The sequence below is a fragment of the Etheostoma cragini genome, chromosome 17, assembly GCF_013103735.1.
Source record: "Etheostoma cragini isolate CJK2018 chromosome 17, CSU_Ecrag_1.0, whole genome shotgun sequence".
Classification (NCBI taxonomy): Eukaryota; Metazoa; Chordata; class Actinopteri; order Perciformes; family Percidae; genus Etheostoma; species Etheostoma cragini.
In genome coordinates, this window is record NC_048423.1 from 23,196,514 (window position 1) to 23,223,459 (window position 26,946).

The 26,946-nt window shown below is 41.2% G+C and overlaps 1 protein-coding gene across 1 annotated transcript in view; it reads left to right on the forward strand.

The window, feature by feature from the left end:
• The window catches only part of LOC117960061 (serine/threonine-protein kinase 32C-like), an 83,548-nt gene that overhangs the window by 28,260 nt on the left and 28,342 nt on the right, over positions 1 to 26,946 (forward strand). The window contains exon 3 of the mRNA XM_034897587.1: positions 24,191 to 24,342. Coding sequence (XP_034753478.1) covers positions 24,191 to 24,342 — 152 coding nt within the window. The remainder of the gene's footprint in view (positions 1 to 24,190; positions 24,343 to 26,946) is intronic.

Genomic DNA, 26,946 nt, shown 5'->3' on the forward strand with positions numbered 1-26,946 from the left:
CCCCCCCCCCCCCCCCACCGCCACCATCAGCCGAGGAAAAGCTTTATCCCTGTGTTAGTTTCTTTATCCCTCTTCAATGTCATATGTGTTTGATTCTCATTCTCTTGTTTTTTCTCTTTTTAACTAAATTGAATTAGCATTGTTGGAGGGAGCCTAAGACTCAACTGTTTTTGTAATCGTTGCGCACTGATAATTAATAAAACAACCTTGAAACTTGAAAAGCTTCATCCAAGACGCACGGTTCTTGTCTGAGAGCCAGCTTCCGGTTCCACAGTATCTGTAACAGTCATGTCCGGGCACACTTTTATGGAGACACTCGCGTGCACCCACCAACAAACTGCCCTCACGCAGGCAGACAGAGGCACACAGAGACGTCCAGATAAAGTTCGTCCTTGTTGGCGGTCATCCGGTCTGTGTTTTCTAGCCCTGTGTTGCCTCGCTTTGTGTTCCTGCTGTTTCTGACTACTTAGCAGCATGAATCTTTAGCTCTCCACTGAACACACTGAGGCCTGTGTTGGTGTGTGTACTCTAAGCGGGGATGTCATTTGGAAGGTGGGTAAACCATGCCCTTCAATTGGCATGAAGACAAGGCAAACTATGATTTAAAGATTTGACGCATATTTTAAGATTTGAATCAATTTCCCCTTTTTGCACCAAAAGTTACATCTTACAACATGCAGCCCTTGGCATTTGTGTGTGTGTGTGTGTGTGTGTGTGTGTGTGTGTGTGTGTGTGTGTGTGTGTGTGTGTGTGTGTGTGTGTGTGTGTGTGTGTGTGTGTGTGTGTGTGTGCGTGTGTGTGTGTTTGAGAGAAATGTAAAGTGAGAAGGACAGAATTGGCCGTAAACGTAGAGAGAGAGGTATTTACCAGCACTTTGAAACATGATCTGTATATTGCAGCTTGTGTAGGTGCTCCAAGACAAGAAAGTGGGCTCTCTGGTGCTCAGCACTGTAGGTGTGTGTGTATGTGCGTGTTGCATTTGTGAAAGTGAGAGAATGTGTTGCGTGGAACCATGGGGACTCGTAAGGTAGGTTTGAGCTGAGAAAGAAGATGCTGTCAGAGGGGAAGCAGAGGAAACCTCATCCAAAAGCCATCTGTAAACATGGCTTATACTGGCTCTACTCTGCTTTTCATTTTTTGATTCTTTTTTTATACACACACAGTATTAGGGGACGTATCTTTCTCTCTTTTGGCTCTCGCTCTTTCAACACAAGAGCTTCTTGTGATGTCATCTGCCCCTGTCAGCAAGACTTAAAAAATCTTCCAATTGCTGCACAACTTAAAGTAGAAGACGTTTTCTATCCCAGACTGTTATCAAATGAACTTGGGTGTGCACAAAGTGTTCTAGTGAGCCTAAGGTCCCTTATTACACTGTGTGATTTCGGGCTGTCCCGGACAAAAGTTGGGTTGTGTGGGATTTGTGTGAAATCTGAAGTCCTCAATTTATACCAGTTACATTTCCAGTTTAAGGGTAACATTTCTTGCTTCTGCTAGATTATTCCAGATGGAAATTTGTTCCCGCTGCCATTGCATACTGCTCATCCCGCTGTATCAGACTCAAATTATCCAAGCGGCTTAAAGTTCACGTGCGTCCTGTTATTTGGCTGGGAGGAAATCGAACCGGTCTGAAAACTTTGGTAGCGCCTGTGACAGCTCATTTCGATGTCCAGACGCCTGAGCTAGACGGCCTGTCATGACGGGCACAAGCACAGATTTCATTCCAACTCAAGGCTTTATGTCTTCGAAATCAAAAATCGGTCCAGAAAAGCATGGTGAAAGTTGTCTGTAGTAGTCCCTCCCTCTCTCGATCCCTCTCCTTTTAAAATATCAGGCCTCGTTTCTCTTTCAATCCTCCACGGCTCCTCTCACAATTCAATTCAAGGGTCTTTTATGGGCTCTGCAGTAAAGAAACCTGTGTTGCCAAAGCAATATGTTGTTATTAAAAATAAAATATGGCATTAATATTGTTTTAATTCCCACTCTAAGCGCTGTGTCTCTTTACCTTTCCCTCTAATGTTTTGGAGCATCTGTGCTCCGCCACATGGGGGTGAAGAGTGATGGTAGCTGGGGGTGATTATTTCCACAGCAGTGGAGGATGTAGCTTATTCGTAACTTGTCTGCTCGAGGGAATGAATGAATGGTCATATACAGCACCACACAGTCGGGAGAATAATTCTTTTCTCCCCTGTTGCTCTGTCTCTCCTGCGCTATCTTTTCCCCAATGAGCGCTACGCTGTTGCCTCCCTATGTCACTCCAGCTCGTCGTTTCCGCCACAGGGCTCATTAAGGCCTGCGCCGAGGGAGCTCGAGGAGGGGGTCGAGACCCGAGGCAGACATTGGCACTGACGGCCGTTGGGTGACAGCTGCATGGACAGGTGAACATAAAAACAGGGAGACGAGAGAGGGGAAGGGAGGCGGTGAAGGAGCTCAGGTGGTGATTTCTACATCCGCATCCCCTGTACCACGCACACACTTTAGTGGGAATAAACCCTTAATGGGAGTGTGGTGAAAGTAATAGGACAGGCAAACAGAGACAGGCTCTGGAAAGAAGTGGGAGTGGGTGAGAGATGACACAGCGAGGGGAAAGGACAGTGAGAGAGGCTGTGACACGCTCATCATGTCGGAGAAGTTACCGGTGTCTTTGAAAAGGTCAGGAGATGATGAAGCCTTTGTTACCTTTTTCTCTCCGTTAGCGCTGCAGGGCTCCCAGGCAGCACACCGAGACGCCTCCTGCCTTTAGAGACTGACCGTTGAGCCTCATCTAACCTCTTTTTTTATTTTCTAGCTGCAGGTGCGAAGAGCTCAGCTGAGAGGTGTTTTTTGCCGTTTGCAGCACAGCCAAGCCTCAGTGTAGCCTTTGGCAACCTCTTAGCCGTGAAATGTATGCTCTTCCATTACACTAGACCTCTATAGGCATCACAATGCTAAGCTCCACTGCATACCCATTAAAAGAAGGAAGGGACCATATGGTAAAAAATAGCTTCAGGACATGAAAACACACTGCATCCAGAGAGCTCGCAGATGTAAAAATCCTCTCTGTTGTTTCGATTTAAATGGATCATTTTAACCATTTCTTTCTGTTTATAAATCAAATACCTGGAAAAATCTGAATCTATGAAAAACAGGGCATGTGGAAGCCAGAAAGATGTCATGACCTAACAAACCTTTCACCCCCAGCAGCATCTTGTTTTTATCATCGTCAGAATGCCAAAGAGCATCTTTGTCCATACAAGAACAGACGTTAATGAGCTGTGCATCATGAGTATACTAGCTTTTCCACTAATAATAGGGTTTAATTCTGGCTTGTATTCATTATCATTCCAACCATTCTTCCCCAGAGAATAACAGAGAATGTCAGTATGTAGGCTACATGTACTGTATCATTATTTAACTAAACTGCTTGTGTTACCCAGAAACGGGACATAGAGTTTTGTTCCACCTCCACATTTTAGGGTATCTGTTCAGCTCCGTGGCGAATGAATTGCAAACGTGTGACAGCATCCAAAAATCTGATACAGAATTGCTTCTCATTTGGCTTTAAAAGTTCAGATAAGAATTCCATCAACCTGCAAAATCAAAGTCTTTTCCTCATCAAAGCAACTAGCCCAGGATGGACACCAGAATAGATCAGAGACACAAAGGTAATTGATTTATAGCCTTTGAAGATACTATAAATTAACATTTGCTCTTGGCCAATATTCAACATAAATTGTCCCTTACCAGCCTTTCCAGAACAGCCATTGTCTAACACTAGCTTACCTAACACACCTAAGCAGTGTGCAAGGGGTTCTAGTAAGAGTCTTTTAGATGGTGGTATATTTTCTTTACCCTTTCCAAAACCAATTTTACATAACAAACAAATAAAACGTATACTGCAATGATTGTATGTCCAGTCTTACTTCCGTTACAGTAACCTAGCATTACTTCCAAGGCAAAGAGTAAGCATAGCATATCAATTAACTTCATTAGTTTGTGGGGTCTCATCTCGCCTAGCCCGTCCACTGTGTAACAGTCTGTGTAGTAGTCTGTGTAGTACTTCCCCAATGTGTGTCTGCAGGTCTTGGATGCTAACGGAGTTTAGGCTAACGGCTCTGTGCTGTTTGTTTTTTTTATTAGATTTGGGAAGATTTACACTACATTGGCCAAATACATCAGTAAGTCCTCAGACAAAATGTTTTTTTCTTAAAAGTGAGAACATAACTGTTGAACAGTAAAAACAAGACAGTAAGCAGGGATACAAGAGACTTCAAGATCTCTCTGAGTCAGCATTAAAGAATAAATGTGCCTCAAAAAGAGAGCTGACTGATATAACAATCAGTTGGTGATAGGGGTGGTTCAGACGTTTTGGTTCGGTACATCGGAGGAAAAAGCAAAACAAAATGCAGAAGGCAATATCTTTTTTCATTGTGCATGTCTCAGGCTGTACCGCCTAGTGTCATTCAGTCTCTCCTCTGAGTGTGTAAAGTAAGATGTAAACAGTAGACAATAAGTACCCCACATCATCTTTCACACTCCATCTTTAACTTCCAACAAAATAAGACAATCAGCTATAAAACTGACAATACAGCATCTCTTATTTATGAGTGCAAATTACATAGACTAATAACAAAAAGAAATTCTACTCATGCAAGACCTTCCCCACTAAAGATAAAAGAAAGTATACTTGCTAATAACCTTTGCCGACTAGCCACGACCTGCTGTAACTTCTCAGCTAGGTTGAGTGCTTGGTGCTGCTCATTCAGGGGCCGCGACGCTTTCATTTCCCACTCGGAGTCAATAAAATGAGCAGTCACCGTGAGATAGCTTACCATAGCACGCAAAGTCCAACCATTAGTCGTGAGCGGAGGGTGCAGCTGGCAACTCCTGCGACTGTATATCGACGTCAACTTTTACTCAACACTTTTTTCCAATGCTATAAAATTGAATAGTAAATGAATGAAAGTAGAGATTTGGACTCGCCAAAGAGCGTTGTGTGGAATGTATTTTGGGTAATTACAATTAGGTAGTTAAAAAGAACATTGATAAAGAAAAACAAGTCAGTTTCACCCAAAGACAACCTGAGGGTTAAAGAGGACGGGGGGTCCCAACCACTTGCCTTAGGCTAGGATACTCGTCCATATTAGTGTGCTACTAGCTCGAACTTACTCACTGGACCGGAGGCGGAGCTCGGCTACCAGCTACATAGCTTCAGAGCTAAAGCGGGGGTTCAGATTAGGTGTCCCTAAGAAAAGTGTATCTACCAGTAGTTCCGCATTACGTTAATTAATTTGCACAAGAGTTTTATTTTTTTACCGTGTATTTGCCATGTATATTCATGTACCGAACCGAGACGCCCGTACCATTTTGGTTCAATACCAATTCCTAAACCACTCCACCCCTAGTTGATGACTACATCAAACCTCAGCACGGGTATCAAAACCAGGCATCACAATATGCTAAAAGAAGGGCACAAAATACTCTGCAGAGTGGATGACATTTTTCATATTGCGTCACCACGCTTCGATGGCGATGGCAAGAATAGCATGCATGCGAGGCCTCTAATTAAAGGGAATTAGTGATGAGTCAGATCAGTAATGACTTGACAAATGATCCATGATAATGAAGATACAGAAAAATAGATATGCATGGTAAAAATTGTTATTGTCCAACATATTGTACATTTTGGAACATATTAGCTTAGTGAATGAATCAATCAATCAATGCGAGAGATACAGTACTCATATATTTGATGGAGCAAATGTAGGCTACGTAGTGTGGAGTGGGCTTTCCCACAGGTATAACAACAGTGAACTGAGTGACGTTCCCTTCAACAAAAAGCTCAGGGAATTTAAACCACAGAACAGAAAAAGGAGCAAGCTGCATGAAGTAAAATACCGTTTAAAATCCCTGTAGTTAACGACAGGCATCAAGGTAACAGGCAGCGCGTCAATCATTTTAATGGTCAGTTTTATCCCTCACCGATTTATACTAGGCTTTCGTTTTAAAAGACGACATTCTATATTACACAGTATCTGTTATCAAACAGCATGGTTTTCCATCGCGGGTGGAAAAAGGTATCTTTCACTTTGATGAATATGGATGAGATGTCCCACCTTTAATGAAACAAGCCGTCACGCTTCTAACACCTTCGGTAAACCTAAAGAGAATACACTCAAGTCGAGCCTTCAGGCATTTTTTTGTGCATTTTAAGTCTCCTTTACATCCTGTGATGAATGTAATCCTCATTATGCCGTCCTTATATTTTGCCACCTTCACACATGAGTGACTTCAAAGTCTTTTTGTGTCTTTTATATAAACTGGAGGTGCACACACACTCGATGCAAGCTTGAACAATTTTCTGCAATTTGTGTTTTTTCCCCATGGGCCATATGGGAATTTTATCAGTAGAATCATATGAACGTTTTTCTTTTTGTTGTTGACATGCAACACAATATTTAGAATTGTCTGCTCTACTCTCTCTCTCTTTTCCCTCTAATTTATTACACTCTGATGTAATCATAACAAAGTTCAAAGTGAAAGTCAACTATGAATCTTAGTAAGGGATGCACCAATCGGATACTGGATCAGCACCAGGGCCGATTATGACCGTATTGGTTATTATTTACCAAGCTACATTAAACATGGTTTCTTTGTGTTTTATAAGTCGGTCATAGCAGTCTGAAATAATCTGCAACTATGTTTTCACGCAAAAACAGCCAGGCTCCCGCTCCTCAGATCTGAGCATACGCTGCTGTTTCATATTTGACGAAAAAGGGACATTTTGCAATTTCATCTTCAGGTTTTTGACCGTTTTGGACAAACAAAAAAGGACATTTGAACATGGCACCTTGTACTTACTAATAAGTGATTATCAAAATAAAAGATTGGAAAATGAATATGAAAATACTTTGCAGCTTTAGTCACAGCAATACCTTGCTTCATGGTACCTTACACATAAATATGATTCCACTGAGTTCCGTACAGTGAGAACTACAGATTTTACATTTTGGAAAAAGAGATATGTTGAAGATGTTATAAAGATCGCTATTGGATTGGTACTCTGTATTAGATACCTAGGTATATCGGTAATGTGAGAGACATTTGCTTTAAGTTCTTTTAGTTTGAAATGTTTAAAGGAGGCATTGCTTGGACTGCTTTTACTTTTCCTTTTAGTTACACCAAAATCTTTATAATGTTCAGTGATTTCCACTGGAGGCTGCTTAAAAAAACTGAAGCACTCTCAGGCTGTTAGAGGAAGGGCCTGATGTGCTTGCAATTTGTGTTGGCATACAATTTTTTTGTATTCCTCTGTACTCTAGATGATTTGCACATTTTTTTCTGATGTACTACAAAGCTTCCCTTTGCTTAGTCTCAGAATCCATGACAGCCTCTGATCCATGACTGGGCTCATTAATGGTCATGCCTGCTGTAATAGTGCATCCAGGAGCTGTGGAAAAAGGATGGCCAAGTTCAGTAAACACTTTAATTTCCTGATGGCTGACAGCAGCCGCTGTGGAGCAGAAGACATCCAGTGGAATGAACCAAATGAAAGAGCAAATTATTCCTTCTTCTCCCAGGATGACATGTTCATCAGACCCTGAAAGTGTGTTTGCCTCCTTTCACTCTGTCAAAGCACTCTTTCCCAAACACAGCATTGGCAACAGTGTATGTGTGTGCATGTTTTCAAGTTATCCTGCACTTAAACAACTCTTTTTCAATTACTAAGTGTTACACCCTCCTACCTAGGGATAGGTTTTGCTAGTTTTATTGATACTGGTATCAATAATGATACTGCTTATTGATACTGATACTTATCCATTCTTTGGTGCGAGAAACAAATACATTATTGACTTGATGTCATTGTAAAAGAGGGTCGCCCTGCAATGATCTCTCGAGGCCAAATGAATAAAAAATGAGTGAAAAGATGCTATGAGATTCAACAGTTGTTGTTACCTTTTTGCGGAAATACCAAATGAAGTTGTTCCTTGAGTCTCCTGTGTATATAATGAGGAAGGAGCCATTGATACATAGGTCTGCTTCACTGCTGTTTCTTTCTTTTTCTGTCTCGCCGAGCGATGGAGAAGGGGTTGGACTTGGGTGTCTGACTTCTGGTATCCACTGACAAAGCTGCTGCTTGTGCTTGATTGGCGTTTTCTTATAATTATTATATTATATATAAATATTAGAATATAATAGAACAAATAGAATATTTGTATGAAATTTAATTAGAAGGCCGATGCTTACTGTGTCCCGAGTTCACAATTGTCTTATTTTTTTTAAGAATAGCGAGTGACGGCCGTACCTTCCCATAAGCATCGGAGCCAGCAGCAGCCGCTTGGATTTCTATGAGGATGTATTGCTGTTGTTAACCCCTTCACACACAACTAGTTTTTCACATAAATTGCATTTAGATCATTAAATTTAGCAAAGTGAACCTAAACATTTTGAGGTGCCATGGGTGCAAATAGAGCTGGACAATATATTATATCAATGTGATAATATGAGACTAGATATTGTCTTAGATTTTGGATATCGTAATATCGTTATATGGCATAACCGGGGTCTTCAAATTCAATTTTATATATATAGCGCTAACTGACAACAACAGCAGTTGCTTTTCATAAAAGAGCAGGTCTAGACTGGACCCTGTGATTTTATTTACAGAAATCCAACAGTTCCCACCAAGAGCAAGCACTAGGCCCCAGAGGCAAGGAAAAACTTCCTATAAGAGGCAGAAACCGCGAGCAGAACCATGGCTCAGGGTGGGCAGTCATATGCCTTGACCGGTTGGGGGTGAGATAAAGAGACAGAGAAAGAGAGAGACAGACAGACAGACAGGCAGAGAGACAGAGAGAGAGAGACACAGAGAATTTTAGCAGAGGGTGTCGAGCAGGGACATGGAGCCGGCAGGTGACTCAAACCACGGATCCAGACTCCACAGCTCCAGAGCCAGAAACACCTGCAGGAAGCGAGAGAGGAGAGGGGCGAGAGAGCACAAGACTACTTGGGGGGGGGGAGCACAAGATTCCGGGAAAGGACAGAAGTCTAGTCTTAAAGGCTGCGTTACAGTAAAGTTATATCATGTTAGGAACTTAACAGACTGTTAGGGTTGGTATATATTACTGATGGTTATTCATCAAAAATCTCATTGTGTAAATATTTTGTGAAGGCAGCAATAGTCAACACTGTCTATTGTTGTATCAATATCGAGGTATTTGGTCAAACATATTGTGATATTTGATTTTCTCTATATTGCCCAGCCCCAAAGGCAACCATGCAGTAACGCAATATCAAACGTCGGCAGCTTCTCTATCATTAGGGGACAGTTAGGAACTTGAATATGAATGCCAGCTACGTTAGAATAAACGAACGTTGCTACGTCCCGATAGCGGAACTGTTTGTTAAAGAGCTTATGCTACTAACCCGTTCTTGATACCAATCCCTAATCGTACGGCAACAAATGCTAAAAAAGCTAATCCAAGGGAATGATGGATGTCAGCACTTGACGTACACTAGCCTATATTTCTACTGAACTTAAAAGCAGAAACACAAGCTGGCTGCCTATCTGTCCTCCCCTCAGGCAGTGGTCTGCTATCTGTTTGTGTTTCAGTCAGATGCTTGTAGCCGACTTGGCACTCACCTGACCTAGAAAACCAAAAAACCTGCAGCTTCTCGACTGAGTCCTCTAAATGTACCACCCTTTTCTCCTCTCTGCAAGCCTTGTCGTCTAGGGAGCTTTAGACCTTCTGACAAGAATGGATAAGACTGCTAACTATAGCAGAACAGTGGAGGGGAAAAGGATTAGGAAAGAAGGGGGATCGTAGAGGTAAACAACATGCAGCCATCGCTGCGATTCAACAGCAATGCTCCGCTCTGAAGCTCGGCGTGAGAGCTTCTTTAGCAGTCGAGTGATATGTTCAGCTAATAAGAATTTAAAACATGCACACATGGGGGGGGGGGGGGAATTAACATTGAGATTAATCAGAGGGAGGTCTCGGCGGATAGAAAAGAGCTATAGGTGTAGGCAGCGGGCTGGGGCACAGACTGAAATCACTATTTCTCGACGAATGAAAGATTTAGAGTGGCTGAAAGGGAATTTGGGCTTTTATCTTATTTTTGTTGAGTTTCACCCACCAAGTCACAAAAGGACATACTCTTACCGAAAAGAAGTATGATTCCCAGAGTCTGTCCTAAGGCCTCGTGTCCACCTTTTAATCTCACTTGGGACTAATGTAAATGGGGTGTATTTATATCTTAACGCCACAGTACAGGAACCACTCACACACATTCATACGCTTTAACCGAGGCTGCCGCACAAGGTGCTACCTGCTCATCAGATAAACACTCACACACATTTACGCTCCGATGCAAGCGATTTGGGGTTCGGTGTCTTGCCCAAGGTTACGGGACCGCAGGGACAGGGATCAAACCACCAACCTTCCGCTCTACCACTGAGCCACAACCGCGTCTAATCCTATCGTGATATTGTAAATAATGAACATAGGTGATTTATTTATGAGTTTGAGACCGCGATCGTCTGAAGGAAATTGGAGTTTGCGGCCATTTGAGGTGTTAGGATGTGATAGCCTATTCACAGGAGACACTTTCACTTGTGATAGTAGGAAAAGCACAGGTGTTGCTAACAACATGAATGATGGCTCTAATCTATTCAGGTGTCCCAGTAAACCGTGACAGTGAACCAGCATGTGAAACTGAAGTGGCTAAATGGAATTCAGCCATCATTCATTTTCCTCGTTTGCACCTAGTCTTTTCCCACTGTGACATGTCAAAATTCCTGTAAAATAGGTCTTTTTGACACTTTCACCAAGTGAAAGTGTCAAAAGAAACCTAATAGGGACATTGCCAACTAGATTTCCAGTTTAGTTTTAGGCCCATAATGATTTTATCATAAAACAAGGTAATTAATTTATGCATTAAAGAGAGAGTCTCTTATTTGCATTTTGCACTGTCATCTATAACAAGTGGTGAAACTTCTTAGAAAGGATAAAGGGGGACTTTTCTACAGTTTAGTTTGAGTCTAACTTTGTTAAAATATTATATTGGTGTAATGCAGATATATTTAAGGGTAAGACCTGCGGTAGTTTCCAGAATACTTTAAGCCCCATAAACTTTAGAAAATCATAATTAATGCCAGTATGATAACCAAAGCATGTGAGATTTGGATGAACTATAACAGTCAGCCACAATGGTGTTTCATCTTTAAATCAGCCTTTGAGAATAGGAAAAAGACAACGATAACTATAAAAACACCAACCAAGCCCATACCCTCTTAACACTTTAGTCTCATGTAACAATAATGTATCAGTCTGTCACCCAGTAATGTATCAGTCTGTCACCCAGCTCTGTTATTAGATCCCATTATTCGTCTTGTAAAGCCTCTAAAATCCTGAGCCTGCGGGTGCTGGTGCCAGATATTAGGTCCACTTGCTATTCCTCGTGTCAAAGTGTCATTCAACAAGCACTGCACTCTGACCTGTTACATCATCGTCGGATCTTCTGCCTAACTGAGATACATGTCTCCTTCATATACAGTGGCTTGAATAAGTTTACAGACCCATGCTAAAGTTAATTAAAAAGAGGAATAAAAAAAACATCTTTTGGAAATTAATCTTAATGCCTTAATTCAATAAATTTAGGAAAAATTATTTATTGCAAATAAATAAATGTTCTTCCTTAAAATACAGGGGGTATAAGTATACACCCCCCTATGTTAAATTCCCATAGAGGCAGGAACATTTTATTTTTAAAGACCAGTTATATCATGGATCAGGATACTATGCATCCTGATAAAGATCCCTTGGCCTTTGCAATTCAAATAGCCCCCCACCACATCATCACATACCCTTCACCATACATCGAGATAGGCATGGGAACTTTCCATAAGATCATCTCTCAATGCAAATGCAATGGGGGGGGGGGGTGTATTTTAATTCCAAAGGCCAAGGGAACTTTATTAGGATGCATAGTATCCTGGATCCATGAAATAACTGACCTTTAAAAATAATAATTGGCCTGCCTCTATGGGAATTTAAAATAGGGGGGGGGGGGGGGATACTTATCTCCCCTGTATTTTAAGGAAGAACATTTATCCATTTACAAAACATTATTCATTCTTAAAGAAAATTGGTGTCCTGAATAGTTTGAATTTTTTAATTTTTTAAGGCATTAAGATCAATTTCCAAAAGATGTTCTTTTATTCCATTTTTTTAATCAACTTTAGCATGGGGGTGTTAACTTATTCTACTCACAGGGTGCGGTTTTCAGGTCGAGATGGATGGGATTTCCCCCTTTCTGGTCTACATATCCCTGCCTCTGCTGAATTATTTTGTATCCCCGGTGGGGACTAAATGTATCCCCCCCTCAAAGTTCTCTTCCCCAATAGAACAATATACACCTAAAATAGAAGAACAGCCTATAGTGCAAAAATAAAGTCAAATCCAAGCGGCAGTTGCAGGTTGTATTTAGTAGCTTCAGAGCTCTGGGACGCCGGCCATCAGCGACCCTTGTTCAGCCGCCAATAGGTGACTGCGGGCCGGCTACAGGCACAACCAGATGACGGCCCTTTTAGGGACCGTGGTGGTGGAGTTCAGCCAGAAAAAGTTTGTGTTGTGCGGTGAAATGTTGGCACCAAAATAAAAGAACGTTTCCTGGGTGGAAGTATTTAGTTTGCTCTCTGGCTTGAAAACGCTGTTTTCCATTAAATATTGAAGTGCGTAAATAAGGGTTTTGGCATGCCTGGCCGAGGGGCCCTGTTCATTGGATTGCAAGGGGGATTTAATTGTTGCGTGTTTTGTTGTGCATGATCAAAAACCTGCCCCTGCTTTTCTCAACAAATCACACCCTGTTTATATAGTGTAATAGTGTATATAAATATACTGGATATTAAAAGCCATGAGTGAGATTGCATTGGTAGTTCTGATTTAATATCTCCTCTGTGATGGATGATGCACGTTATTAAAGGCGTGTAATGAACTTCCTGGTTTCCTATTTGGAGGGTAGTTTGAAGCTCTTGCTCATAGGCCTGTCAGTCTGCATCTGCTCCGACATTTTTCACACCTCTTCTTTCATAACTCTGGCGGCATCATACTCAGTTGTTAGATAACCCTCAGTTAATAAAAAGGGTATTGAATGAGCTGTTGATCTTTTTAATACCACATATGTATTTTTTTTTTTTTTTTAATCAGGTCTATTGGTGCCTCGAGTCCAGATAATGGACATTGAAGGAGAAAGCACCTCCTGGGTTTAATTAAGACAAGCTTAAGAATGACATGCATGGACTAAAGGACTGGTTTCTTATATCGGTGTGCTTCAGTCATACTGGTCACTTTCAGAAAACAATTGCTCTCAGTGTCTTATTCGTTTTAGTCTAGTGGATTAATCTTTTATTTTATTTTCTTCTCCAATGCCCTGTGGAATAATTAGCCAACGACCTTGTATATCATCCTGCCATCTAGTAAAAAGGCTGGAGTCAGAGCTGGACACAACTCGCTGGAACATGTGATTAGTCTGATGATCTTCAGTAGATGGGAATAATATGTATATTTATTACAGCATCTTTGAACCTTTGCTCTTTTAGTAGGCTGTATCTGGAAAGTAGGCAATCTGGATGGTGTACTGTGCAGTAGGGTTACTACTAATAATAGGGTAAAAGATTATAAGTTTAGTTAAAAACATTTCCTTTATTTTCAAAATGGAATCTTTTCACACTTACTTCCATTTAATATAACGGTTTCAAGTTTCAGTTATAATAAAGCGTCAGCTTAACCAACATTTTTTCGTTACTTTAAGGGTCATTGTTACAAATAATAATACTAATACTGTAATACTGTGACAATGTGAAACTGGGCTATATTCCGAGAAAAAATCATACCCTTGCAATCCTTCCGTGCAGTCTCTGTTAGTACATTGAATATGAATTGCTGAAATTTTAATGGATTACTGTTTTTTTTTTTTTTTATAGATAATTGTTTTGGGGCATTTTCTGCATTTATTTTAACAGGACAGCTGAAGACATGAGGGGGGGGGGGGGGGTGACACACAGCAAAGTAGGGCTGCACGATTATGGCCAAAATGATAATCACGATTATTTTGATCAATATTGTGATCACGATTATTTCCACGATTATTTGTTGATTTTAACCAAAACAAATGTTATTGTCGCATAGGCTCAGAGAGATGGCTGACTCATTATGAACGGGTCCAGCTCGGGTCGAACGGCGGAGATACACGTTGTGTGTACGAAATGTCTGCATCGTCACTGCGCTGCATTTTTATGAACTATGATATTCTGACCATGGGTCACATCTCTGGCCCAGGTCCAGGTCCAGGTCCAGCAACTCCGTCTCACACGCTGTTATTCTACCAACTGAAGTTAGTTGCATTCAATAACTTCTTCTGTGTTCTTCGCCGTAGCGGCCGCGATAGCAATTGCCCGCGGCGACACTGGTACAAATACAGGTTTATCCCTCATATTTAACAATATACAGCTGTGTTAATAACAATTAAAACTGTAGACAAATGTCAGAAGGTTGGACCGGCGCTGTGGGGAGAGGAAGAGGTGAGATCTAAACACAGGCACGGTTTTACAGAAGAAATGGGTCATGTTACGCAAAATTAAACCATATCCATATAACAACATTGCAGCAGATTTGAGGACATTAGCACCGGTGCGTCCTAAAGGAAAAATATTACTCGCGCCCTAGAGCCTGTGAGTTAACAGAAGCTAGCTAGCACCGCCACCGACTAGCACTGCTCACTGCTGTTGTCTGAATAACAGACGGGACAAAATGTTGCGTTTATGGTAAACTGGTAAACCTTGAGACCGACGAATAAACGACTACTATCTGTAGAATTTTCCTCCCGTTACTCCTTCCTCTGTGACTGTCTACATCTTGAAACTAAGCTGCACGATGCAGGGAACAACTGACCGGCACATGAGCAGACAGGGGTTTACGGAGCGGTAGATGCACTATATAAAAAAAACGGAGCGTTCTATGAAATTACGCATTTAAAAAAAATCCCTCGATTTATTAAAATTCGATTGATTGTGCAGCCATACAGCAAAGTAACGCAGGTTGGAGTCGAACCCAGCCCACTGCATCGATGAGCTAACCCCTACACATGGGCGCCCGCTCTACCAACTGAGCTATTCGGGCACCCCTGTTGCTTTTTTTAATGGAGTAGCCGGTCTTATCACAAGCCATGGAGGAAGTGCCTTTGTTGTTATGTAATTACTGCACCTATGTGTCTTATTGAAGATCTTCAAACGTTTTTTTTGTCGAACTTATGGGTAAAAAAACGTGGTGGCTTTATTTAGACCGGTGGATGTTAGGGTGAATTTGTTGTTGAATCCCAGGAACGTGTTTCTCTGCCTGCCTGGCGCCTACAGCTGACCCCATGGATTAACCCCCGGAAACGGCACGCAAGCTCATCGCTATTAGTGCCGTTCTTAGCACTGATTAAATAATGATTGCGCTGCAGAAAAACAAAGGCGGTTTCACGCTTCAGAGCTCAAAACTATTAAAAGTGAGTATCGAATTCAAAGAATGTGACGCAAAGGAGGGTTTCTTTGGACGCCTGTCTTTGAGGATGAGGTGCTCCCTGCCTTTGAATCACTTCACAACCAATGAGTCGGCTCTTCTACTGTCCTCAGAGACAGGGATGTTGTCTTATCCTTACGTTTACTGTGTGTGTGCGTGTGTGTGTGTGTAAATCTTCTTATACACACACACACACACACACACATCTAACATATCACACATTAAAATCACCCTAACCCCACTAGAAGTAGCACTCTGTCCCTAAATAGAGACAACAGTGATGTTAAATTGATTTCACTTTGGCCGGACATGCATCTCTCCAACAGACAGTCCAGTGTAGGCTACCATGTAAGAAGAATTATATAATAATAATAATATAACTCACTGGTTTGTTAAGATAATGATATGTTGTTACTTAATTCTAACTCTTAAATATTTCTTCTTTTAGGGAAGTTTCTGTCTGCTTTCCACATGATTTTGTGGTTTGAGGAGATGAATAGATCGAAATACACATATTGTACTATTGTGTGTGTGTGTGTGTGTGTGTGTGCGTGTGTCTGTCCACCTCTAAAAAGCTCTCTTTATGAGAGATAAACAGGTGCTATGTGCAGCTGGTGGTCAGAGATTACAGCCAACATCGTGACAGCATCTCACCCCGGGCCAGCGCTGTCCCCTTTCCCGCTGGTTAGAGACGTGGAACCTGGAACCGAGTATAAACTGGACACAGCCCATGTGAACGGCCTGTTTTTTTTGTTTTTTTTCCCCCTTCAATTGTATTTGCTCATTAACCAAAACACCATTCACGTTCACTGTTGCGTGGGACTAGAGCGGTCTGACAGCTGCTGTGCTGAATTCATTGTCACCTGGACCGTGACCGCAGGTTTTACTCACACACTGTATGCAAATACAGCTGGTCAAAACACGGGTGCACATTCATTTAGCGTTTCTTCTCAAACAATGCTTCTTTTGAATTTAATCCATGGTGAACAAATAGATATTGGGAGACACACAGAGAAAGAATAAGTCTGGTGGTATTCTATGTTTTTGCTTTTTTCCCCAATAAATTCAATTAAAAGACCAAAACCAGCAAAAAATGTATTCTACTCACGTATATCTGACTCAAAACCCTGATCTCTATTATAGAGCTCCATCGTGGTCCAATACCTTTTAAAAACACATCAGGGAGCCACAGTGTTGCACTGGATGACATGTTCCTTCCTTTTTTTATTTTAAGATTATTTTGGGGCATTTTTAGCCTTTATTTTGATAGGACATCAGAAGACATGAAAGGGAAAAGAGGGGAGTATTGCTGCATCGTGGAGTATCGCAATATTTTCAGTGGCGATACTTTATCAATACGCGGGCGCCAAGTACCGATCTTTTATTTTACAGTACATGTGTTGGGCAGATCGTCTGCTTGACCATTTTGCAGCAATAAAATTGAGCTGATATGAACAAATGAAATGTAATTTTTTTTTTTTCGATAAAACATATGTCGACAAAGTGTCTTTTTGGGGACATCATTTGAAATTGGGAAAAGTTAGAAGTTAAAAAAGGTTATATATTGCAATATATCGCAGAATATTGCAATACGTTTAAAATCGCAGTAATATGGTATCGTGGCATAAGTATCATGATGATATTGTATTGGGAGGCGTCTGGTGATTCCCCCCCCCCCCCCCCCACGCACTGCTCTACCAACTGAGCTCTCTGGGTGCCCAAGCTTTACACTCTTAATAAATAGAAACTTAAGATGAAAAGCTTTTTTTAGTCGTAAATGAATAATGTTAAGAAGAACTTGAATTACTAAGATTTGAAGTGGACAGCACCGTGAGTACCTTTTATGAGGATTCGTGCTGGCTCGAGGCTGGAAAATCCAGAGCCTGTCCTGGTGGATGAATTGTTTAGCCAGCTCTTCCCCCAGATGAGTCAGCCAGCCAGCGGAGACATTTGGCACCATCGTCCTTCCACCCCTGCCCTGTCGAAAACAAAATGACCTTTATCTCTGACAAATATTTAAAGGCAATCTAAATAGCAGGTGTCCCTAGATTGGAATGGAACAATGAAAACCTCGACCGGGTTGGCTCATGCTGACCATTCGCATTTTTGGAGATAATGTTACAGAATTAATTAGGGACACTTCAGTGTCCATTGCTCCTCGGAGAGAATGGGTCTCAGAAGCCATCACTCTGCTGGTGCCTCGCTCCTAAGCCAGCCATCACAGCGATAGCCGGAATCTTTCATCTCAGTGGATTTTAATCTGGGTGAAAATGTCTCCATTCATATGCAAATAGCTTTGCAAAACATTCTGCCTTACACATCTCGCCTCAAAATTGTTACTTTAGTCTGCTCCATACTAAACTGGGCTAATGCATTGAATTGCTAATATGCCCAATGAATATATGAATAAATCCTTTTCAAAAGTCATCATTTCACTCCGCTGACCGGCTCCTGAGGATTCCAGATAAGATGGGGACGGTGGAAGACGACTGACAGTGTGATATCTGCTTGGTTGAGAAACATTCCACACAGCCACCGCAGTCATTAGTCTTTTTAGTCAAGGAAATTTAAAAATAGCTGTACATAATGCAATTGTATGTACTTAGCATCAGAGAACAGGGCCGGGAAGACATGACTTCATTCAAAATGAACAGTCTCAGGTATAAAGTCTGACAATCAACAACCTACTGAGGTGAACTGAGGTGCGTGCACAGAGAAATTCAAAACGGAGCAATTCAATATTTCAGTTCCAAACGTTCACCTGTTAACTGCCTCGAGTTATTTCTCTCTTTGCTGCTGTCAGCTCTCTTTAGTGCTCCTGCATTCAGTGAGTTACAACAGGTCATGTGTAAAGCTCTATTCATCTTGGGTAACCCCAGTCAACATTTAGCCTTTTACAGCGCTTGGCAGCATGCTTCGAGCTCCAGATATCTGATGCTTCAAAATCAAGTCAGTAACATGAAGGCTCCCATGGGAATAACCTTAACTGCTGTCCTAAAGATCAGTATTTTAATGCTCTTTTTAACATTTAACACAGTTTGATTCCATCTTCAACTTATTGTCCACAAGAAACAGATGCCTCTTCAAAATAATGAACGGTTTATTGGAATCCTGGCAGTAGCTAGAAGTCCATTTGTTCCAGAGGGGCACATCAGCCAAAAAAAGAGCAAAGCAGCAGCACCTTGAGCCTTAAGAGACACCATACAAGGCACATCCTGCATTTAAATGAAGCCGCATTAAACATTCAAGTGATAAATACGAATGAATCTGAGTGCTGATGCTTAATAAATATATTACCAATGCACTTACTTTATTGTTGTCATTAACACATACCAAATTATACCATAAGGTGTTAAAATGATGTCTTACCATTTATCTCAGTGTGCAATAGATGTTTGTTTTAAATTGATAATTCACTGCTCTGAGCTTATTACTTCTCATATTCCAAGTAAGTAATGGAGTTGCGAGCAGGGACCAATTTAAAAAAAAAAAAAAAATAAAAAAATAAAAACTTTCCTCAGTGGTGCTTCCAAATTAACAATACAGTTCTGGTGTATCCGTCATTCATAGACCTTGTGTCGAAAACATCTTTTCAAGGTAGTTTCCACATATCCACATAGACGACATTTTGGATGTCCCTGAACTTCCCCTTTCTTTGTGTTGGCATTCTAAGCTCTGGTCGATTTGAGAAACCATTCTCCAACCTACAACCGACAATCAAATCACATCCATCTTTTTTGTGAGTAAAATTCTCATCACACACTTAACAGCCATTTTAATTCCAGATCTCGCCCCCCAACGTGCACATGTTCCACCAAAACAACTTCCTTCCCGAGTCTATTTTGCAGAGGCTCCGTACCTGCATCGCCCACTTAGCACCGCCCACGACGATTGTGATTGGTTTAACCCTTGTGTTGTCTTCCTGTCAAACTTGAAAATGAACACTTGACGTTTTTTATCGATGTTTTTAACTTTTCTTACGTTTTTGGCCCTTTTTTCAATGGTTGTCACTTTTTTTTTTACATTAACACTAACTTATTAACTTTTCTTTTACAGTTATTTTATGGCCCATAAACCAAATTTTTAGTAATTACACTTAATGTTTGAGTTAGAAAAGCAGAAATTAGGAATTATTTAGACACAAATTAAAGGAATGGATGTTGCTGGATATATGTCTGGAATATGTCAACTTTTACTCATTACTAATTCAAAACAACAATTTTTTCTCTCCAAATGCTATATATTTGAATAAGACGCCCCACAATTAACGAAAGTACAATCAGTCATTTTATTTTCGGTAATTACAATTGGGTAATTAAAGAGAACATTGATATAGGAAAACAGGTCAATTTGACCCAAACAACACGAGGGTTAAAGAAAAGCCAATAAAGTTAGAGCGTGTTTTTCTCCCATGCCCTGAATGTTGCGTGGACCAGCCAGACCCTCTTCTTCTGCTCTGTGGAGGAAGGTCTGCCAATGCGAGACTAGTTCCCACACAACTCGGCTCTGTCGCACTCACACAAGGTATTTTGATGTTACGTGTTGTGTAGTGGAGGAGAAAGTCGCTGCTCAAGCTCCCAGCAGAACCATAAATATAAGATTTCCAAAGTATGCTCTGAGCCACGGAGTGTCTCTAAAAAAATCTATTTCTTCTTCCCAGGTGATGCAGACCTGGAAAATTGCTTGAACATAAATGTGTTACGGTGCATATGGGAAAGAGGCTTATTCAAACACTTTTTAGACCATTTTCTGTCACATCCAATCGTACAGTACAATGTAATCCTATGCAATAGGAGCAGTGGACAGCTAAACAGCAGAATCCAGGGAGCAACTCGCGGTTCAGTGTCTTCCTTGTGGATCCTTTGACATGCAGCTGGAGAAACAATCTCGTGGTTGAACGGTGACCCGCTCTACCTCTGCGCCACAGCTACCCGTTTGCCTAAACAGTAAAAGGAAAGACAAAACGTGGCGATAACGTTTTAGATTTTCTTGTTTGCAGGCTTAAATTGAGCGTACCTTCTAGCCTAGTGCAGATTGTCCAGACGGGCCTGGCTAAGAGCAGAAAGAAACTGGGTCTATGCTAAGCTCAATAAAGGGGCCGGGGCTGTGTTATGCTGAGGGCTAGAAAAAAAGTCTATAAAGGACGTACGGGGTATGGTTGAATTGATACTGAGACATGAAATCCAATAGTAGCATTGTAAAATTTAAACTGGCAATAAGCAATATTTTCTGCTGATATTACACATTTGGCTTTTTCCCCAGAAAAGCACTCTATTTAATAGGGACATGGGACGTCCTCGGTTACAGTATTTAAACCATCAGACATTACAAGTCTGCAATGACTGACAATGACAATTATATTGATAACAATAACTATAGCGATTTATTGATACTTATACTTACAAGAGCAAAAGCGTAATAAATGGTATATACAGTGTCTCTCTGCTCTAAAAGTATACAGCAGTCGATAGCATGTTCCGCTAACTAGCCTAGTACCTACTGCAAGTAGTAAGCGAGTGTTACTTGCCAGATCAGGTTGTGGATGTATAGTTCCAGTGAGACATGATGGGGCAATTCAACGTCCAACCTGTAGAGGGAGTGGGGAGTGTGTGTGTGTGTGTGTGTGTGGGGGGGGGGGGGATGCTTTAAACATATTTTGTTTATGACTTGTCTAGAGTTTAGGCTGACGTTAGTTGCTTTGCTCTGTCCCTGTTTCGTGTTTAACACTTTTTATTTTATTTTAAAACAAAACAAAGACACACACACACACACACACTCATCATCATAACTTAAGACGAGATAAAATAATAAGCTAATATTCAAGACAACACAACAAAATACTGAATGGAACCTGGGTCCTTACAGTCGGACATAGGTTAGCAAGTTCTGCTCTGTTCTTTAGTGGATTTGGGTTTACACGGCAGCAACTCCAACAATGTTCCATATAAGATAAAATATAAAAAGTGAAACATACAGCATGGAAATACAAACAGAAAGTAAAGCTAAGAAAAAGCCAAATGGGAAGCTATTTTCGGTCTAACTGGTGAAAATTTGCTAATTGCTTCTAATTTAGAGTGGTAAATCTTCAATTAGGATTCTAAAACGTAGCTAATAGCCAATAAAAAAGTATTTTCTTCAGTATAATCTGACACTTTATGAAGGAGCAGAAGCAGGTTTGATGACTTCCATTTGTGATGAGCTGATGAATGTGACAGACGTAGGGACACTGTGGGCTCGGAGGAAACAGGAGAGACAGCGAGCCGAGTCAGACGTGGCATTCATTTTCAGCTCTCTGCTTGAGGGGAAACCATAAGCACAATTAAATAGATGGTGTGTTACATCTTGAGAGAGTTCCTTCTGTCAAAACATGGAAAATTCTCATTTTAACACCTCATTTACCTCGGTGTTCATTTTTAAATCGACTTTTTTCCCCCCTTTAAATCAAATGAATAAATTCCAACTGTGCAGTGGGAAATCTACGTTACCACAGCATTGTCCAATGTCGTCATTCTTTATGATTCGTCTGTAATCAAGTCATTTGAATAGCAGACAACTTCAAAGTAACTCATTGCACGATGAAAAATGTTAAACCGCGCATCGACACATTCACGGACATCCATCTTCATTTGAGCAAAGGATATTTTCTCTCCCTATTGGCAGTTTTTTTTCTTCCTTTTTGTAGGACTTTAAGGCTGAAGAATTGAGAATTTGAGCATCTCAGCTGAGAAACCAGCTGAGATGGGTGTTTTTACACTTTATCAAAGCCAGGGTGCTTTCTTTCTGGCTGTAATGAGGAGCCCTGTGCCTTGGTGGACTATTTAATCCAGCTAAGGCCTTCTGTCTATAACCGAAATAGCAGGGGGCTGTTTAGCTTTTAATGCTTCACAGGATGGTCAAGTGCTGCACTCGCAGTACTGGGGGACACTTTTAGTGGGCCAAAACAGCTGCTTAGGTTTGATTCCTGAAGCACTTGGACAGTGGCTAACGATGTGAACTTCCTGTCTTTTGTGAGGGTTACACAGCCGTTATGTTCACATGCACACAAGAAGCAAGGTTATTGGGAGGAATAAAGTCAGAGTGGGTGTTTACATGCAGGGGGGTCGGTAATAAGATTCCATCCCGACCCCTTCCCAGAGCTTTAAACCAAGGCTGACATATTTTAAGTGTGTTACAAAGCTGAGTAATGGTGTTTCCTGCTGCACTGCTGCCACAGTGAGACGCTCTCATACCTCAAGCCTTTGTCATGCACACACGGTGTTAAAAAATCCACATGAATGGAGACAAGACAAAGAAATCACCTGTATCCATTCAAAATCTAACTTGTGGAAACAAGATTTGTCTTCTCCTGGTGCAGAAACCAGGGCTCTTGTTTACATGCTATTGAATAATTCAGGAAAAAGAAATAAGGACTAAACAATATTTTTGTGCATCTTGTTAGTCATTTTGTATTTGAAGCCACAGGAGTAGTGTCTATTCCCTCTGGCCCACTTAGGCATTTTACTGATGGTGTTGAGCATTGGTTGGATCCCTGTCATGCAAATTACACCTCACCAACCTTTGGAGACTGCTGGAAAGCCACATTAAAGGATTCCGATGTCTTCAAGTCTATTTTAATACAATACACTGCATTTCCAGACCTATCTCCACAGTGCTGTGTCAGTGTTGGAGTATGGTCTGGCTATCAAACCAAACTATTCTGGGATAGGGGAACAAACTAAGACCCCATAGCATGGATAGCGAGGAGGGGAGGGTCATGCGCTTTAGCATTTGTCTCTCAAATATCGAATGTCATCCGTTGAGCCAGACTATCCATCCATTGATGGTTTTAAAGGGGTTATATACAGTATCTCTTTGCCAATATACTGTAGTTCAGGCCTTAATCAGGGCTCTAAAACAAGCAAACGGGGGTGGCTGAGCTAGGTTATGGCTAATAGTGCTAACCTTACATTGACTCTGAGGACCCCCTAGGGGTCCTGGATCCCCTGTTGAAGACCCGTGCTCCACGATAACTTTAGATAGAAAACAGTTGTTTGCTGTTACATTAATGTTCTGAATTTTGCATACAGCCCGTTCAAAGTAAAAGGAGTAAAAACATATTTCCTTATTTGTCTGCAAGGCCGGATTTACAGCAGACACATGATCTGTGTAATGACTTTGGTTGGACCTGTAATGGCTCCGACCCCTCTGGAGTCCCGTCCTGACCCTGACCACACCACCGAACTTGTCATGAATAAATAATGAGGTGATTTGTTTGAAAGTTGAAACTTTTAAAACTGTGTTTCAAAATGAAATTCATTCGAGTTGCTCAGCGTGTCAGCATTTTATGCATGGGTACAACCCGGGCATCTACCTCAACAATCACATTAATCAACAGCTGAAAGATGCTGTGGGCTATTTTGAAAACATACTTCATTTGCATAGCAGCGTGTCCGCATTTGTTCAGCTGAAACTTGGCTTCAAAACGAAGTGATGTAATTCTCTTTTCCCTGCAATTCTGGCACTGTTTTTCTGTTGTTGTATACATTCACACGCAGATTGTACATGTAAATTGTGTAAATACACGTTTATCTTGTACTAAGATGCTTAATTCTGTCTTTCTGTCTTCTCCCATCTCTTCCTCTTTCTCTCCCTTCTGTCCTTGCTTGCTGCAGGTATGCATTGTGCAAAAGAGGGACACCGAGAAGATGTACGCCATGAAGTACATGAACAAACAGCAGTGCATAGAGAGAGATGAGGTCCGAAACGTCTTTAGAGAGCTTGAGATCCTACAGGAAATTGAACATGTTTTTTTAGTAAATCTCTGGTGACTATCCTATATTTTTACACTTTCAATGTGGTCTGCACTGCCTGTGTCAGTCGCCCGCTTTGTCTGTCTGTGCATTTTGTATATGTACCCTCCCAATAGACAAGTGCATGCTCAATCTCGAAGGCAGGGTTGGGAATGTTGAAAAGCTAGCAAGATTTGGAAGTAGCATCTCTTTGGGGCTCCGTCTAACCACCTCAGACACACACGTAGACTTGCCCGAGCACCGCAGACAGTTTTGACTTACATTAGCTGTTTAGGGTTAATTACTAATGTTAACTAGAATGTTAGCAGTAATTAGCCTGTGCCTATTTTATCTCCTAACATATACGTGAATGATTGAGATTTGAGATTGAGATTTATGGCACAGCTACCAGAAGACTTTCAACTTTCAGACAGGTTGCTCACGTCACATCTACGTCGTCAAGCTCAGTTGGAGGCTGCGCAGTAACGCTCAGCTATCACCGGAAAAGAGCTTCTCATAGACTTCCCTGGTCTCCGTCCAGAGCAACGGGATCTGTTGGTCCATTTCTTTAACTGTCTATGTTTTTTGTTTTTTTTACAGGATTACACTAGCTAGAGATGATGGATCATTTTCGCTCCCTTCTCAGAGCCCTGACGTGATTTATTACTGTCAGGGTGTAAAGACCATTTTGTAAAAAAGCGTATATTGGAAGTAGTTGCCAACCCTGCCTTCAAATCTGTTGCATCCCTCATGGTGCTAGTGTTGCATGCACTTTATTTTCCGCATTTGGCACTTAGTGGGGAAAACAAAGTTTTCTTAGTTTAATTAAGGCTTGAAACACAATAACACCTATTACTTTAGGAAGCAATTTACACAGCAGAGATATTTTGGGATATTAATTTTTTTTCTCTGAGCCCGTGAAGCACACATTTGATAATTACTGTGGTTTGAAATGACCTTACTCTTCCCTCGAGTCTGATATGTGGGTGAATGGAGGCTGCTTTCATTATTCAACGCTCAACTCCGACTGGGACACATTTCTAAATGTAATTGGGGACCTGGCACGGCATTCACGGCATATTACACAAAGCACTTTAGCCCTCTGTAATTGGTGGAATGATATTGCACATGCCTGTCTTCTCTAAGCAATTGCTGGCAGTATACTTTGTTATTCACACGTTCCATGATGGATTGATTATGTGTAGATAGTGAGTAGATGAAAAAACTCAAATTCAAGCTCATTTCCTCATCAAGTTGTGAAGGATTTAGATTTAAACTACGGGCTATTTTTGCCTGCTGATGAAGCCACTCAACTAGAACAAACTGGGGGCATTTTAATGAGCGTACAGTAGTAGGCCTGTGTATTTTTTATAGTATAGTTCCCTGTAGGAGAGGATGGCTGCCAAAGCCTTCTGTGTTCTAGTTTCCCATGTGCTGCTCCGCTCTCTCTCTCATACTCTGCATCCAGCTCTATTTCAAATGGCCATTAGCGACAAAGATGCTATCATTGCAGCTATGTGGGAATGAGAAGTTTCACACTTAACACCTCCTCTCTTTGCTTTCTAAGTCGGCTTCAAAGAGATACTCCACAAAGAGCCTGTCCAACTCACTGGGAGTCTATGTAGTAGAAAACATGAGCTCAGCCGCTTCCCTCTTCCACACGTTATAACGGTCACATACTCAGCAAACAGTCATAGTTTCTCTGGATAATCCACATATTGTCATTTACACTAAATAGTATAGCAATGAGGATACCACCAACAGTAACAGTTCACACTAATGTACCTTTAGTGATATCTATACATGCAGATCATTTTTATTTTCATATTTCAAAGATATGAGATTCCAAATGATCTCATGACAAAAGGAAAAATCCACCAGCAACTAGTCTTAGTTACTCTTGGTAATCCACAAACTATGGAATAACTTTGGTGGAAAGCACTTCCTGTGATAACTGATCATTGTGAGGACCGAAATACATAATATAAAGTGAAAGAGAAAAAAAATGATGATTTGGTCAGCACAAACAAAATTCCATTCACTGCAATTGATTGGAATGGTGTATTTACCAAAGCTTTCTGCAAGGCTATAGGTACATTAAGATTGGTACATATGTGTTTGAAACCACCACCTTAAAACTACAAGAGCTGTTCTGCCTTATTGAGCTCCTCAGTCGCTTAGAGTCAATAAGCCTTTGTTTCTGAATAAATGCTATGTGCTCGGACCCCCTTATACTTGCATGCAAGTCTAGTTTCCCGTCTAGTTAGTTTTAATGGGGATGAATGGGGATGAATGGCCCTTCAGACGGCTTTTCTTAACAGTGGTGTGCCGCTCCCCTCCCCAATCTTGCTCACAGCTTGCCTGTTTAAATTTGGCTGGCACTCTTAAAAAGCATAGGGTAGCTGTCAAATCTGCATAACACACAAAGCTGTACAGGAAGGATTGCAGGGAGCAAAGGCACATCATCCTTAACAGGCTGTTATCACTGCCGTCACATTGTGCAACTAGAGAGGGATGGCATGTAAAAACAGCTGAGGGATAGTGTCTGAATGCAGCTGTTATTAAATGAATCTGTCGGAGTAGCACACACAGGCCCTGAACTTGAGCAGCTGTGCTTATGTTAATGTTAGTGATAGTAT